We start from the raw sequence: 17,276 nt of genomic DNA on the forward strand, positions 1-17,276 counted from the left end.
GCAGAGAGACGATTGGACTAAGAGGGTATGATCTAATGCTCATAGTCTGAGTGGCGCCATTCAGCCAGGCCCGTCTGCTCAGGTTCTTAGCCTCTGCTGCATTTCTTCTTTCAGAGTATGGGGCAGTGCCCCTTCTGATCACAGAGAATTTCTTTATGGCCAGCTCCAAGAAAGAAAGGCGGGAAAAGGAGCAGGTGAAAGGAGGGCAGAAGGGCAGAAAGAGATTGTCTTCTGAGGCCTAAAATGCCCAAGCATTACAACAGACTGCAACGAAGGCCATGGGAGTTACGGACAAGGAGCCATGGACGAAATCAATATATCTATCATACGTTTTATATACTTGGTATTATTTATTTCTTAAATGTTTATAGAGTTCATATTTAAGCCATCTAGGCCCGAAGTTTCTTTGTGGGAAGCTTAACCACAGTTTTGGCTTAATAAATACATGGCTATTTTGGTTATCCATTTTTTTTCTCGAATGAGCTTTGGCAATTTATGTATTCTCCATTTTATCTAAGTTACCAAATTTATTTATATAAAGTTGTTCATGGGCTGGGCACGGTGGCTCACGCCTGCAATCCCAGCACTTTGGGAGGCCAAGTCAGAAGGATCGCTTGAGCTCAGGAGTTTGAGACCAGCCCGGGCAACATAGTGAGACGTCAGGAAAAAAAAAAAAATTGCCAGGTGTGGTGCTGTGCACCTGTAGTCTCAGCTACTCAGGAGGCTGAGGCGGGAATTGGAGGCTGCAGTGAGCTATAATCATGCCACTGCACTCCAGCCTGGGCAACAGTGAGACCCTGTCTCAAAAAATAAAAATGTTCTTCATAATATTGCCCTATGATGCTTGTATATCTGTAGCCTATAGTGGTATCACCTGTAGTGATATCACTTCTCATTTTTGATATTAGTTTTTCTTTTCTTTTATTCTGACTGGACTAGAAGTTTATCAGTTTTACTAATCTTCTGAAAGAACATGTCTTTGGTTTACTTTCTCTATTCTTTGTTTTCTATTTCAAGGGTCAACAAATGTTTTCTGTGTATTAGGCTTTGTGGGCCACATGACCTGTTAACAGCCGCTCCGTGCTGCTGCTGGAGCACGAAGCAGGCGTAGGGAATCTGTGGACCTAGGGAATCTGTAACTGAGTGTGGCCGTGCCAACCAAACTTAACACAGCAGCTCTAGCCTGCAGCATGGCACGGCCAATCTTTTCCGTTCCTTGGTTTCTGCTGTGATCATCATCATTTTCTTTTCTTTTGACTTTGGGTTTAATTTGCTCTTCTTTGTCTAATTATTTAAGGTAGAAGCTCAAGTCGTTGATTTGAGACCTTTCTTCTAACCTGGGTGTTTGGTGCTGAGACTTTTCCCCTAAGTAATGCTTTCACTCTACCCCACAAATTTTGATATATTGTGTTTTCATTTCCATTCAATCCAGGATATTTCCCAATTTCCCCTCTTATCTCTTCTTTGCCTCATGCGTTATTCAGCAGTATGTTGTTCAGTTTCCAAATATTGGGGGATATATATATATATTTTTTCAGGGCACATGTAATTATTTATTTATTTCACTTTACCTCATTTTTTATTTTTATTTTTTTATTATACTTTAAGTTCTAGGGTACATGTGCACAATGTGCAGTTTTGTTACATATGCATCCATGTGCCACGTTGGTGTGCTGCACCCATTAACTCATCATTTACATTAGGTATAGCTCCTAATGCTATCCCCCCCCCCCCCACCCCAGGACAGGCCCCGGTGTGTGATGTTCCCCTTCCTGTGTCCAAGTGTTCTCATTTTTCAATTCCCACCTATGAGTGAGAACATGCGGTGTTTGGTTTTCTGTCCTTGTGACAGTTTGCTGAGAATGATGGTTTCCAGCTTCGTATTGGGGGATAGATTTCTAATTTAATTCCATTGTGGTCACAGTACATACATTGTATGGCTTGAATCTTCGTAATTTTTTGAGATTTGTTGGCCCAGGATATGGTCTGTCTTGGTAAGTGTTTGGCTGCATTTGCTTCTGCTGGTGTCGTGTGGTGGGTTCTAGATGTCAGTAGATTGATAATATTGTTCAGGTCTCCTGGTTACTCCAATCACGTTACTCCAGTCTCAGACAGAAGCCCAAAGTGAATGAAGAAGTGTACTCCTCAATGAGTTTTGACAAATGCATACACCCATGTAACATAAACTGTATTAGGACTTACATATTAATAACTGGTAGAACTAGTCCCCATACATTGCTCTTCTTTCTTCAGAGTTTTCCTAATTGTTTTGTTTGCTTATTTAGTTGTATTTAAAAACTTTAGAATGTCTTGTCCAATTCTGGGGTTGATTGGGGCATGTAACGTCTGTATTTCTATTGGGATTAATTACATTTATCAGTAAACTTTGAAGAACCAGTCAACTTCATGTTGCCGAATCTTCCAAAGAACCGACCTTTCCATCTGTTCCAGGCTTTGTTATCTTTCCACGGTGCTGTGACATTTTTCTCCTGCAGAAAGGAGAAGACATGCCAGCTTTGGGATGGCAGCTGCCCTGGGAAGAGGGAGGAGGCTGAGAACAGAACAGGCTCCCGCCCTCCACAGTGCTGTGGCAGGATATTATTCTTACTAGATATGTTGACGGGCACATGGGTGTTTCTTATATAACTATTTTCCTGTATGTTTGAAATATTTTATAGTTTAAAAAATTAAAAACAAACTTAGAAGTCAATTTTAATAGAAAAGAATTTATTGCAAATACAGTGACTTTTTATATTACAGTAGTACATTCCAATCAGCCATATGGCCATAATTTGCATACATTTCAAATATAAAACTATACTTTTTTTTTTTTACATATAGTACAATTTCCAGTGTGACGACATTTCAATGGGAAAAAGATTGTGCATTTGCAATAAACACCATCATCCCTGAGTCCACAGATAAGGTCCCCGGAGAAGGGGCTTCCCCTCCTTTCTCGCTGGGTTGACGTTCCCAGTGAGTGAAGCCTTTTCTGGAATGTGTGTACGCACCCTCCACCAAGAGTTCTAATAACCTAAGCTTAAAGCAGAACAGTGAAATGGCAAAACTGTACAGAGCCCTGACTTTACATTTCAATCCGGCAGCCAGGGTCGGAAGCACCACATGGAAAGTGCTGTCCGTAACTGCTCACTTACCTGCTCCTTGCTGACAGCTCCCAGGATCTGGCTCCAGCGAGTGGCAAAACTGGGAATTTTGCCAAGGGAAATTACTCAGGACCGCTAATGAAAACGCCGGCTTCTGCAACATGCATATTCCCCCAGCCCCCACCTCCATCTTGCCCAGGGCAGACCATTCATTAACTATCTGCGGGGTGAACAAAGAATCCCAGTCCTCAGATGTCCCAGGACTCATGGCTCATGACCCACGGAATCTAAGGCAGCACAGTGGCTTAATTTAAAAGATGTGCTTTCGAATGAATCCTAGAAAATAATCCGTCTTTACACAGAGAGGGCTGCGGGGGCAATCCTACTGACGAGTTTGTTGAGAGCGCGAACTTTTTCTTCCAAGAGGCGGCTTTGTTTCTCGGCGCCTCGCTGCTTCTCCTCGGTGGCCTGAAGTGCTCTCACCAGGTGGGCGTTCTCCACGTACAGCTCCTTCAGCAGCAGGTCGGACTTCGTGTTCTTTTCAAACTAGAGAGGGAAGGAAGCCATGCTTTGCATGAGGCCGGTGGAGAAACGCTACAGATCAGCCTGCTCTCTTTTATCCTCCCAGGTTTATGCAAACCACAGTTTTGGGCTCTTAGAAATCTGACCCAAGGCCGGGGGCAGTGGTTCACGCCTGTAATCCCAGCACTTTGGGAGGCTGAGGTGGGCAGATCCCAAGGTCAGGAGATCGAGACCATCCTGACGAACACGGTGAAACCCCATCTCTACTAAAAAATACAAAAAATTTAGCTGGGCGTGGTGGCGGGCGCCTGTAGTCCCAGCTACCCGGGAGGCTGAGGCAGGAGAATGGTGTGAACCCAGGAGATGGAGCTTGCAGTGAGCAGAGATCGCACCACTACACTCCATCCAGCCTGGGCGACAGAGCAAGACTCTGTCTCCAAAAAAAAAAGAAATCTGACACAAATACTGGATTATAATGACAAGTTTTGTTACCCTGGCATGAGAGGAAATTGAGAATCTGCTGGGCTATGTGATGGAGAAAACTTGAGGCAGCTTTGTGCTGTGAAACAAGGACTTCAGGCAAAAGTGGCCAGTCCTCAAAAGGCCCTGGGACGGTCAGAGTGTGGAACAGGTTCATCTGCGTATGCTCTACTGGCTGTGATGTCAGCAAGGCCATGAGCCAAGGGAAGCAGGGGAGGGAGCAGGCACAGGACAGGCAGTACTGAGGCCCCGGGCTGTGGCCTGTGCTCAGGGCCAGGGCAGGTGTGCAGGAGCCACAGGATTGAACCAGAAGTCAGGTGTTGCTGGCGAGAAGGGCAACTGAGGACTGTGGGTGTGTGCCAGGGAGAAAGGGTGAGAGGGACTGGGGGCACCAGTAGGGGAGGAAGCTGGGCAAGGACGGGTGGCCCCAGGGAGGGACTAGGAACCTTCCACAAATGCCTTGTCTAGCTTGGGCTGAGCTCAGGATCCCTCATGTAGACCAAACCATACTGGATCACGATGGAGCAAAAATACTTCTCCAGGTTTTCATATTTCTCTTAATCCTAACACTGAATGTGGTCCGTGGCGTCCACCCACACCCTGTGCCATCAGCCCTCGGGGCACAGCACTGCTGCACGTCAGTTCCCACCTGCTGAGTTGGACTTCGAACATCTACAGACCAGGTGAGTTATGGTGCCTCATTTTTGGTCTTTGCTCCTTATAGTAGCCCAAGTGACTTTTTCCCTAGTATGGTTTCTTTTAAAAGATAGATCCTGTCATGCTTTTACTTAAAATCTCCCTATGCCTTCTAACTGCCATTATGATAAAACCCAAACCCCTGACCTTGGCTTCTAGGATACACACGACAGGCACTGCCTACCTGAGCCCTACCAGTTCACACCAGCCATGGCGTCCTCCTCCATGGCTGTCCGCTGCCTGGAATGCACCCTCCTCGGAGTCCCCCAGACACGAGGAGATGTGTGCATCTCCCACCCAGTGAGCCTTCCAAATGCCACCTGGCCTCTGCTGGGGACACAGCTGGACGTTCCTGTGCTGGTCACTGGGCATCTGACCAAATGCTGGCTCTTCAAAGTGGCCTTGACCACCCCACCGGCTCCTTCCACCTCTATTCTCTCATTTTCAGAGCACTCATCATGGCCCGAGGTCATGTATGCTCTATGGAAGCATCTGCCTCTGTCTCCAGAGGGTTAGGTCTGGGATGCAGGCTCAGCCCTGCTCATCTCAGGTCTACCTGGGAAAGCTTAGACCAGAGGTGCTTGGGGATGCCTGAATGACTACATGAACAAATGAACGGATGAGTCCTTTCTGAGTGTATGTGAACACCCAAAGGACAGATCTTAAAACCATTCCCGGAGGAAAATAAATGAATGTGCACCTGCAGTGTAGGGTATACATTTAGTTCCCTGGAATTCTGTGACAAGACAGCCTTTTCCTGTATTAGCTACCTGCACACCCATAAAAGTGGAGAGTGTTCAGAAGAGGACGTGAACACGAAAGCAGCAGCGCCCATCACTCACCTGCTCCTTCAGCTTATCCACTTTCTCTTGGAGGAGCATTTCCATATTCTTCAGAATCATCTCCGCCTCTTCCACCCGCTCTTCTGTGGCTTTCAGCTGTTTCTCATGTTCTTCCTGCCATAAAAGAAGGTTGCAGGTGGCCGGGCGTGGTGGCTCACGCCTGTAATCCCAGCTACTTGGGAGGCTGAGGCAGGAGAATCACTTGAACCCAGGAGGTGGAGGTTGCAGTGGCACTCCAGCCTAGGTGACAGAGCGAGACTCAGTCTCAAAAAAAAAAAAAAAAAATTAGCTGGGCGTGGTAGTGTGCACCTGTAGTCCCAGCTACTCGGGAGGCTGAGGCAGGAGAATCACTTGAACCCAAGAGGCAGAGGTTGCTGTGAGCCGAAATAGCACCACTGCATTCCAGCCTGGTGAGAGAGTGAGACTCCATCTCAAAAAAAAAAAAAAAAAAAAAAAAAAAGCCAGGTGCAGTGGTTCACAACTGTAATCCTAGCACTTTGGGAGTCTGAGGCGGGCGGATTACCTGAGCTCAGGAGTTCGAGACCAGCCTGGGCAGCACGGTGAAACCCTATTTCTACTAAAATACAAAAAATCAGCCGGGCATGGTAGCGGGCGCCTGTAGTCCCAGCTACTCGGGAGGCTGAGGCAGAATAATTGCTTGAACCCAGGAGACGGAGGTTGCAGTGAGCCAAGATCGTGCCACTGCACTCCAGTCTGGGTGACAGAGCAAGACTCCGTCTCAAAAAAAACACAAAAAACAAAAACAAAAAGGTTACAGGCAATATTTTACATTTTAAAAAGAAATCAGCTCAAGGCTATTTATTTTAAAATGGAAATTAGTGGCCTAGCGAGGTGGTTTACACCTGTAATCCCAGCACTTTGGGAGGCCAAGGCGGATAGATCACCTGAGGTCAGGAGTTCAGGACCAGCCTGGCCAGCATGGTGAAATCCTGTCTCTACCAAAAATACAAAAAATTAACCAGGCATGGTGGCAGGCACCTGTAGTCCCAGCTACTCAGGAGGCTGAGGCAGGAGAATTGCTTGAACCCAGGAGGTGGAGGCTGCAGTGAGCCGAGATCGCACCATTGCACTCCAGCCTGGGTGACAGAGTAAGACTCTGTCTCAAAAATAAATAAATAAATAAAATGGAAATCAGCTCAAATGTACACATCTGACAGTGACTGTGGGTAACCTTTCATCTGTCCAGAGCAAGGGTTTAAAAATGTTCTGGCCCAGGGCCGGGCGCAGTGGCTCACGCCTATAATCCCAGCACTTTGGGAGACCGAGGTGGGCGGATCATGAGGTCAGGAGATCAAGACCATCCTGGCCAACACGGTGAAACCCCATCTCTACTAAAATACAAAAAATTAGCTGGGCATGGTGATGCGTGCCTGTAGTCCCAGCTACTCAGGAGGCTGAGGGAGGGGAATTGCTTGAACACAGGAGGCGAAGGTTGCAGTAAGCCAAGATTACGCCACTGCACTCCAGCCTGGCAACAGAGTCAGACTCTGTCTCAAAAAACAAAACAAAACAAAACAAAAATATGTTCTGGCCCAAACCACACAGCTTTCCTTTCTCTTTGCAGTTCAGGGAGAATCAGCAGACTCATTTGTCCTCAGAGAACTGGTCCTAAGATTTTAACCATAAATAACTCCAAAGTGAGCTTCCCTCGCTGTGTTAGTGTATTCTTCTAGGGGGATTCTCCTTAACTTTGTTTTGTCAATAATGTAGCATCACTTAACTTTAGCTTGACCCCTTTGTGTGATGTTACAAGGTTGTTCTTCGTTAGAACTTACACTTTACAAACATCAAATGTTACCCACTTTTCAAGTCGTGCGCCGATTCCTTTCTCATGAGGGTGTCCCCTGCCCTCTGGTTCCTGATCTCTCCTGAAGTCTGTCCCTGATGAACTATGAACTATGTTGGGAATTTCAGGAGTGAGTTATTCTCTCAGACTTTTGAATTAAACTCCTGCATAGGGCACAGCTGTGCTGGGGACCCTTCAAGTGCTTTAAAGTCGCCAACCCATTGATGCCTCCCAATAAGCCTTTTAGGTGGACACTACTGCTAGCAGGACTTTACAGATGAGGAAACTGAGGCACAGAGAGGTTCACTTGCCCAAGGTCACTCAGCTGGGAGGTAGTGGGCGGGATCCCACCCTCCACAGTCTGTGCTCCGAGCTACTGTCTCCCATCTCCCACCACCTGCACGGCCCACGGCACCTGCCGGGCCCAGTCTGTCACCCTCTGCTCTCTGCCCTCGGCCTCCGGTCCCTGTTCCCCTGGAACATGCCAAGTACCCCCTACCCCAGGGCCTCTGCTGCTCCCCTGCCACATGGCGCCACCGCTCCTTCACCCCATTCAGGTCTCACCATCTCAGGGGCCACCTGTGAGGCCTTGTCTGGCCACCCTGTTTAAAACCACACTGCCCCTCTCCCTACAGCCTTCCTTACCATCTGACATGCTACATACGTGACTCATGTATTCACACTTGTGCAGCTTCTGGGTAACTGAGGACCGGTGGGCCCGCCTCACCCTCCTCCTCATCTCGTCAGCCATCTCTCGCTGCATCCCCACTCACCCGCTGTGCATCCAGGCACCTCCTGGCCTGCTCTCCCTGAAGGCTGAGCAGGCGCTGCAGCTCGGCCACACGGTCCTGGGGCACCAGCCGGCCCATCTGCTCCTGCAGCTGCCGGACCTCCTGCAAGTGCTGGGCCTGGGCCTGCCTCAGCCTCAGGTGAGCTCCCTGCACCTGCATGGGGAAGGGGAGCCAGCTCTGGTGGGGCTGCTGAGACGCGGCACAGAGGAGCACCCTCTCCAACCAAGGACACCCCCACCTGCAAGGGCAAGGAAAGCATGTGCTCCCGAGTATGCAGCAGCACCTGAATATTTAGAAGGAGCCCATTTCTTTGGAATTCGGACAGCCAGGCTGCTGTCAGCCAGCGCTTCCATACAGTGCTAGAGTGCAGAAAACATGTCCATCACCCTCAAAATGGTGACGCTGACCTCCTGTCAGACCCAGATTCTGCTGCATCCAGTGTTAGCTTCCAGTGAACCTCGCTGGGGCCTGATTCTTTTCAAACAACGACCCACGCCAGTTCTCCTTTCAGCGGAGACCTCACTCTGCAACAGGGCTACACTGGCCACAGACTACCCAGACAACACGGACTGCTGAAGGGAAGGTGGGGCCAGGGCTGGAATTCCTGGCAGCGCCTGGTTTCCTGGATGGCACTGTCTGCTGGAGGTGGGCTGAGCTGTTACAGTAAACTGTGCACCACTATGCCAGCCCCTTTAACGAAGCAGCTCAAAGCAAGATCCAAATACAATTTACATCCAGTTGACTGGAGGCTTCACCAGGATTTCTTTGGCACCCTATAAGAACTGGCCACGCCACCCCTTACTCACCTGAGACCCCAAGACGGAGTAGGAATCACGCACGCTCCATCGGGGTCATGTTTGGGCCGGGCCTGACATCACCACATGGTGGAGGAAGAGGGAAGGCAACGCCCTGCGCCCGCACTGCCAGGCCCGGCTTCCCTTCAGTAGTCCCTGCACTGACTCAGCCGAGCTGGGGGCCTGTCTTGGGGGGGCCAGGTCATCACTGTAAAGCTCACCCTTCTTCAGGACGGGGGTCACCCCAGAGAGACACACCTGCACTCCACATTTTCCAGGCCCTGGAAGGCAGCTTATGGTTTGAGACAGAAAAGGAGGGAAGAACCAGTTCTAAATAGCATCTCCACCAAATGCAGCCTTCTCCCGAAGGCTCGTCTCAGATGGTCACTCTGGCTGCTGCCCCCCAGGCCTGCGGGACTCCCACGCGTCAAGCACATCTACCCACCCAGGAAGGCTCTGGCCCGGCACCCCAACTCCCTGGGCTCTGATGCTTGCAGGTCCTTGGACTGCACCACCCCTCACAGCCATCCTGGGACCGAACCCCCACTAATTAAGCCGCTCCACAGCATGGCCAGGGTCCAGCCCAAGGGGGATCTCTGCCCATGGTGGGCAGCCTGTAAACATCTACTGAATGGAGAGCCATCCAGTCCTCTTCATCTCCTTCCTTGGCAACGCGAGACGGGCCACATCTACAGACCTTGACAGTCACAGGGACAGGGAAAGACGTCCCCAGGGGAGCACTGGAAACAAGGACATTTGTGTTCTGGGTGCTGGAGTGAGGCAGAGCGGCAGACGCGGGGGCATCATCTCCCATCCTGAGTGCAGCCACCCTTCCTGTCCTTCCCGTGGAGAGGGCCCTGTGAGTCCCCATCCCTTTGCCCTCTGAGCTCCCCTGGGAGACCCTCCGCCCTCTGAGCTCCTCTACGAGGCCCCATCCCTCTTGTCTGCTCTGGCCTCTGGGGCCTTCCTCCTGAACCACACATGGGCATGACAGTGACTGCCCTAGCTTCCCTCCCACATGGAAACGGCAAACACATCAGCTTCAGGCCCAGCCTCTCGTGGCCACTCTTAGGGAGCCCCATCTGCCTTTTCCAGAGTGTCCTGAGCTACCCTGGAAGCCCCCAGCTTCCTGATGCTGACTGGAAGCCACGTGCTTTGGGGGAGCGTCTTCCTCTAAATCACGAGGAAGAAGGGGTGACCCACATGGCTGCAAGGACAGACTTGGTGAGGTGCTTCCCAACTGAGAGGCTGGTGGCAGGCGTGGCCCCAGGGGTGTGGAATGCTCTCCCTTGGCCCCAGCGATGCCTCCCAGCGCCAGGTGCTGAGGAAGTGCTGGCCTTTTCAGGTGGCCTTACTCCTCACCTCAAAGGACTCGAACTGGCCCAGGCAATTTTCCAGGGTTCCTTTTAGACTCAAAAGTAGAGAAGGGTGCCCCAAATAGGCAGAGCACCTCTGGAAAACTGACAGCCTGTAGCTGCAAGGCCAAGAGCCTATGGGAGCCCCAACAGCGCCTCAGAAAGCTCTGGGGTCCATGCCCAGCTGACCCCTCTGTGCCTCAGGACGTCTAGGGGGTGCCTCTGCACAGGGCGCCAGGGCCAGCGCCGGGGGGTACCAGGTGCAGAGGCTCAGCCGAGCCTCACAGGCAGGTGGGGAGAGACCCTTTCCCACAGCCCCCTTTCCTCTCTGTAGCCAAGCTTCCAAGTGTGCCCCGCACCTGTGTCCACATTGGGCACTCGCCCTCTGGGCACCTTTGGCCGTTACACACCTGCTCTTCTCCTCTCCCTTGAGCCACCCCCTCCACAAGCATCCCGAGCCGGCTCCCCTCCCTGAGGCCCCTGCTCGGCTGCCCCTGCACACACCTGTCTGTCCTGGACCACGAGCCCCTGCCACCATAGCCCAGCCTCCTGTGTCTGCACCTCCCGCGCCTCTCATCTGCGGGGCCAGCAGATGTGGCACCTGGAGGCGTGTGCAGAGGCCAGTGTCATGCATGCCCATGAGTGCCCATGTCACCCCACTCCCAGGGCTGGAGCCTGCTGCCTTGGTTCTGACGACACAGTCCCCAGGCTTGCCTCTGGCTCCTCCATTCTGTGGAGGGCTGACCCACAGGCATGGTGCCCGCACTCCTTCCCTCGGGAGTAAACAGTCACTACTCTTCACGGGGCTTGCTGACAGTCAAACCAACCCTGCACTGGGAGCAGCTTTGGTCCTGGCCCGGTAAGCACCTGGACAGCTGTGCCCAGCAGCGCAACTACTTCTCTGGGCTGGAGGAGGCCTGGCAACACCGTTGGCACTGCGGTGATGCTGCTCCCGGGTGGGACTGGACCCAGTGCCTCCAGCCATCGCTCACACCCACCTGGTCTTGACTTTCCTCAAGGGTCTGGGTCAGCTCTGACCATGGCAGCTGCAGGCTCTGATGTTCCTGATTCAGGCATTCAAGTTCAACTCTAAGTTTTTGGATTTGGTCACTCTGTTTTTAAAAAATCAATTGCACAAGTCAAGAAGTATCTGAAGAGTCTGGTATGTAATTCGTGCAGAAACCTCAGAAAATTACAGAAAAGAAAAAAAGTACAAAATTTAAATCCCTGTGAACCCACCAACCAAGGCCGGCCCTGTGTCCTGCAGTCACTCCCCGGCCCCTCCTCTACACACACGCATCTCCCTGGTGAGACAGTGTCAGGTGCGCCACGCACTGCAGGAAGTGCCTTCTCCTCACTGCAGCGGGAGCGTTTCCTGGGGCATTAGTTATGATTTGAAAACATGGTTTTCAGTGGCTGTGCTGTGATCCAGTAACTCCCTCAGCTTCTGTTGGTGACTTGGCCGATTTCAGTTCTGCTTTGCTATCATAAACAGCACAGCAAGGAAAATGCTGCAGCTGCATCCTTCCACAAGGCTCTCGGGAACATCCCCATCGGAATCGTGAAGTCAAGGCATGTGGACTTTCTTCAGCCTCTAAGTGTGTATTTTGCCAAACTGCCCTCGGGGAACTTTGTACCAATTCACTCCTCTGTCAGCAGCACATAAAGCTATTCTGCTATTTTCTTTAGATACTGGGATTTGCCAACACAGCACAGTCCACCTACTTCTCCAAGGCATGCTTGGGAAGTCCCTCACTTCCCTCCAGGCTCCTCAGCGCGTGTCCTGACCTATTTGCAGCCGCCTCCCCACCCTGCAGCTCCCAGCCTCCAGGGGAGCCCGGGTGGAGCTGCCTGCGGCTGAGGCCACCCACCTGCTGCTGCCCGCTGCACACCACCTCCTCCAGGCTCTGTGTTAACATCTGAATGGTCACACGATGCTCCTCGTTTTGGGCCTGGTGGGTAGAAGCCTCCTGTCCCAGTTGAAGAACCCTGACATTGAGCTGGGATAATTGATCCTTGTAGTTCTGATTCTGGGGGAAAAAGTTTTTAAATACATAAGAAAAAAATGTTTTTAATTTTCATTTTATATATACATTTGCCCATCATTGGCTATATTTTTATTAAGTAGTCATTTGTTTTGTTTTGTTTTGTTTTTCAAGACAGGCTCTCGCTCTGTTGCCCCGGCTGGAGTGCGGTGGCACATTCATGGTTCACTGCAGCCGTGACCTCCTAGGCTCAGGCGATCCTCCCACCTCAGCCTCCCAAGTAGCTGGGACCACAGGCACACGTCACCACTCCCACCTAGTTTTGTTTTTTGGTCGAGACAGGGTCTCTAGCTGTGTTGCCAAAGCTGGTCCTGAACTCCTAGCCTCAAGGGATCTTCCCATCTCAGCCTCCCAAAGTGCTGGGATTATAGGTGTGGGCCACTGAGCCCAGCCCCACCTTGCCCCCTAAAATACTTTTAAGCCAGCAGCTCAATTCATATCATTGTAATTGCTCTCAACCAGGTACAACTTTGCTCCTGAGGAAATGTCTGGCAATGTCTCCAGGTATTTTTGGTGATCACAGCTGGAGATGGAGGCATGGGGGCACTTGACACCCTACAACACAGATGATTTGGCCCCAAATGTCACCAGTGCCGAGGACAGAAAGCCCTGCTCCAGCCCCTAGGAAAAACACACACACATCTAGGCCACCAGAAGGGAGTATACGCCATGACCGTCCAAACCACTGTTTGGAAGACCTTTCACGTTTTTCTCATTTCCTCCATGATTATTTTAATATATTTAAAAATATATGGCAATTTTAACAAAAAAGCAACCTATTTAAACTTGAGGTACATGAATCTCTTAAGTCTCCTCTGATCTCCGTCATTGAACACACAAGCGTAGCTCTTGGCAGGGTACATAGGTTCATCAAATTGTATGTTTTGCTTTTTCTCAATAGCACCTCCCACAGACAATGGATTTCAGCAAACGTTCATGAGGGGAACCTGTGAGGGCGCAGTGCAGTGACAGCGGCAGGAAAGTGGCCCTGCGGTCTGGACCACGGAGGCTCTGCTGTCTGCAGCCACCTGTCAGGAACATCTTCATGCAACCATATTTCTGCTTACTTGCTTTTTCCTACCGCAGCTCTTGGGGGTTTGGAGTGATGTCCTCTGACCCGCTCTCAGCACAATCGACCACGTACACGTCACCTTCCCAGAGTGACGCCCACAACCACTGCCTTTGCTTCTACAGGTTTTACAGGCATGTAAGAAAACTGGGACGTTTTTCCATTTGGATTTACTCAAGATTAGGGAGTCCACGCATTTTTCTCATGCAATTCCTTGCAAATTAACCTCACCTCATCCCTTCCCTAGAACCTCAAGCCTCAGGTTAAGAGAAGCTTCCACCACGACATAAGCGTGTGGCAGTTGTGTATGGTATAGAGCTCATGTGTTTTATGACATTTTATTGTGAAAATTAGAATTGTTTTAATACTGACACACATTCACCTTGTCCTCTAAAGACAGCCTTGATTTCATGAGTAGAAATGGAATCTTCCTTCAGTTCTTGAGATAAACACAATAGTGGATTTTCTTCTATTCACCTTTAACATTTAAACTCTTCATTTGGTGGCTGGGCGTGGTGGCTCATGCCTGTAATACCAGCGCTTTGGGAGGCCGAGGTGGAAGGATCACCTGAGGTCAGGAGTTTGAGACCAGCCTGGCCAACATGGCAAAACCCCATCTCCACTAAAAATACAAAAATTAGCCGGGCTTAGTGGCACACACCTGTAGTCCCAGCTACTTGGGAGGCTGAGGCAGGAGAATCGATTGAACCCGGGAGGCAGAGGTTGCAGTGAGCTGATATTGCACCACTGCACTCCAGCCAGAGTGACAGAACAAGACTCCATCTCAAAACAAACAAACAAACACACAAAAAACTCTTCATTTGGAAATAATTTCAGACTTGAACAGTTTCAAGACTAGAACATCACCAGGGAAACCAACCTGCCTTCCATCCCAGCTTCTAGCCGACAACACCCCCCCAATCTGCTTTGCCCCCTACACACACAGGCGCACACATGATGTCTTCCCTTCTCCACAGCCGCCTGCCTCCCGGGGACAGCAGCTCTCACGCGGCTGCTGTGCAGCTACTGCTTCAGGACAGTGGCCTCGATGTCCCCACACTTCATTTTGTCAACGAGCCTGGCAGCATCCTTCCCAGCACAGGATCAGCTGGGCCCTGTCCAGCTGTTTCAGCCTCCTCAAATGTGGAATGTCTCCTCAGCCTCTGTCTCTCATGACTTTGACATTTTTTGACAAATACAGTTCCACCCCCTCCCATTTGGTGTTTGTCTGGTGCTTCCTTGTGACTCGGGTGACAAGTTCCTGGGCAGACACTGTGCAGGGAGCTGCATCAGGAGGCAGAGATGCTATCTGCTCCTGGTGGCGTTCACGCTGGCCACCTCTTAATTTTGAACTTGCATTCATCTGGCTTTCACTGCAGAAGCCAACATGAGATGTCAGCAGCTGTCTCCTGGGTGTGTGTTAAAACAAATGACATCTGTGTCAAATATGTTCACTCTGCATCTGCTCCAGCCTTTAGGCCTAATTTCCAGTTTACAAGGCAGACAAGTGACATACGACCAGAGTAGCCTACACTCTCAGAAAACAACTGGACAGATCCAGAATGTGGGATGGCCCACGGGACCACTACTGGGGCTCTTCCAAAAGCCAGTGTCATGGGGAAAAACAGGTCTTCCAGATCAAAACACCAAAGGGACCATGCAGGGGATGTGTTGTCCAAATAAGCCTCCAGAAGCCTCTTCCATCCCACATCCTCTTCTGAAATGTGACCTGAACACTTGCCCATCAGAGAAGCCTCCCCCGCGGCTCCAGGGACTCAGTGGGAATAACGTAGAGTGACTTCCAAGGAGGGCTTGGGAGCCGTGCGCCTCCCACCAGCTGCCCTGGAACACTAGCTCCCTGACACCCCCCACGACACTCCCTCCAGGTCCAGCCCCATGAGGAGAGGCCCCAGACAGACACAAGCAGAAGGGGTCCCCGACGACTCCAACCCTGGCCATTAGGTCACCCCAACTGTCCAGCCTTCCCAGCCGAGACCCCACATCACAGAGCAGGGACGGCCGTCAAGGCTGTGTTTGTCTGAATGCCTGACCCACAGGTGCCATGAATGCACTCAAGTGGCTGGTTTATGCCAGCAAGTTGATCTGATAGCTAAACATGGCTGAACAGAGTCATAGTTACACACAATGTGGCACCCCCAGCTGCATCCTACTGCCAGAAACCTTGTTGTGCAGGACACTTTTTAATAACTGAAAAAATGAGAATATGGTCTGAATACTGATATGAGATAACTACTGCTAAGTTTCTTAAGTGTGACAGCACTCCTTCAGTGTGGCGAGGTGGGAGATGCACTTCCTTTTAAGAGATGCCTGTTGAAATATTGAGAAGTGGAGTATCATGACATCTGGAACTTATTTTCTATTATTATTATTATTATTATTATTATTAGAGACAGGGTCTCACTCTGTCAGGCTGGAGTGCAGTGGTACGATCTCTACTCACTGTAGCCTCAACCTCCCAGGCTCAAGCCATCCTCCCACCTCAACCTCCTGAGTAGCTGGGACTATAGGCACATGGCGGCATACTCAGCTGATTTTTCTTTTTTTTGTAGAGATGGGGTTTTGTCATGTTGCCCAGGCTGGTCTTGAACTCCTGGGCTCAAGTGATCCGCCCACCTTGGCCTCCCAAAATGCAGGGATTATAGGTATGAGGCACCGCACCCGGCCTGTAACTTGTCTTCAAATGGTTCAGAACACACACATACACATGCACACGTGAAATATATAGATATGAACAGAACTAAAGTGCACGCAGCAATGCGGATAACAGTTGCATTAATGTTGTGGATGTATGTGGATGTAATGTAATGTATGTGGATGATCACTCTATATTGTTTCAACTTTCCTGTGTTTAAAGTTTTTCATGGTAAAATTTTTGGGGTAAGCCGGGTACAGTGGCTCACACCTGTAATCCCAGCAATTTGGGAGGCCAAGGCCAGCGGATAGCTTGAGGTCAGGAGTTCGAGACCAGCCTGGCCAACATGGTGAAACCCTGTCTCTACTAATAATATAAAAATTAGCCAGGCATGGTGGTACATGCCTGCAATCCCAGCTACCCTGGAGGCTGAGGTAGAAGAATTGCTTGAACCTGGGAGGTGGAGGTTGCAGTGAGCCAAGATCGCACCACTGCACTCCAGCCTGGGTGACAGAGTGATAATGTGTCTCAAAAAAACCCCCCAAAATTTGGGGAGTGTCCAGGCAGTGTTTGACACCTATAATCCCAGCATTTTGGGAGGCCAAAGCTGGAGGATTGCTTGAGGCCAGGAGTTTGAGAGCAGCCTTGGCAACATAGTGAGACCCCGTCTCTACTAAAAACACAAAAGATGGGCTGAGCATGCTGGCGTGCGGCTCCCCAGGCGGGTCATCTCCACAAGCAGCTGGGCCTCAGGCCAGTGCAGAGCCTCAGGCACTCACAACACAGACAGTGCCTGCCTGCCAGCGTCTGTGAGAAGCTGCTCACAGTTTCTAGATCAAAACACCAAAGGGACCCTGCAGGGGATGCCTGTGGTCCCAACTACTGCGTGCCACATGATTCTGAACATCCTTGGGACCACCGGCAGATCTGACTGGGGCAGGGGTCTTCACAGCCGTGTTTAGTGTCTGACTTTGATGGGGCCTGGGGGCCGGTCAGCAACTCACTCTCAAGTCTTTTAGAAGAATGTTCTCTACTTCCTTTTGTAAGTTTAAAATGATTTCAAAATAATGAAAAAAAGGAATGGTGGCATGAGCTCCATGCCAGGCGTCGATACGTCA

General features: G+C 50.5%; 1 protein-coding gene across 14 annotated transcripts in view; it reads right to left on the bottom strand.

The window, feature by feature from the left end:
* Positions 1 to 2,706: 2,706 nt before the first annotated feature.
* NINL (ninein like) overlaps positions 2,707 to 17,276 on the bottom strand; it is a 139,110-nt gene continuing 124,540 nt past the window's right edge. For 7 of the 14 annotated variants that reach the window (XM_016937587.4, XM_054674923.2, XM_024352187.3 and 4 more), the window contains 5 exons: positions 12,263 to 12,421; positions 11,390 to 11,503; positions 8,225 to 8,395; positions 5,645 to 5,758; positions 2,707 to 3,650 (listed from right to left, as the gene is read on the bottom strand). In XM_016937587.4, the coding sequence (XP_016793076.2) occupies positions 3,459 to 3,650; positions 5,645 to 5,758; positions 8,225 to 8,395; positions 11,390 to 11,503; positions 12,263 to 12,421 (750 nt within the window). In that variant the 3' untranslated portion in view covers positions 2,707 to 3,458. The other 7 variants (XR_010154092.1, XR_010154091.1, XM_054674920.2 and 4 more) reach the window with 5 other exon arrangements.

This window comes from Pan troglodytes, chromosome 21 (genome assembly GCF_028858775.2).
Source record: "Pan troglodytes isolate AG18354 chromosome 21, NHGRI_mPanTro3-v2.0_pri, whole genome shotgun sequence".
Taxonomy (NCBI): Eukaryota; Metazoa; Chordata; class Mammalia; order Primates; family Hominidae; genus Pan; species Pan troglodytes.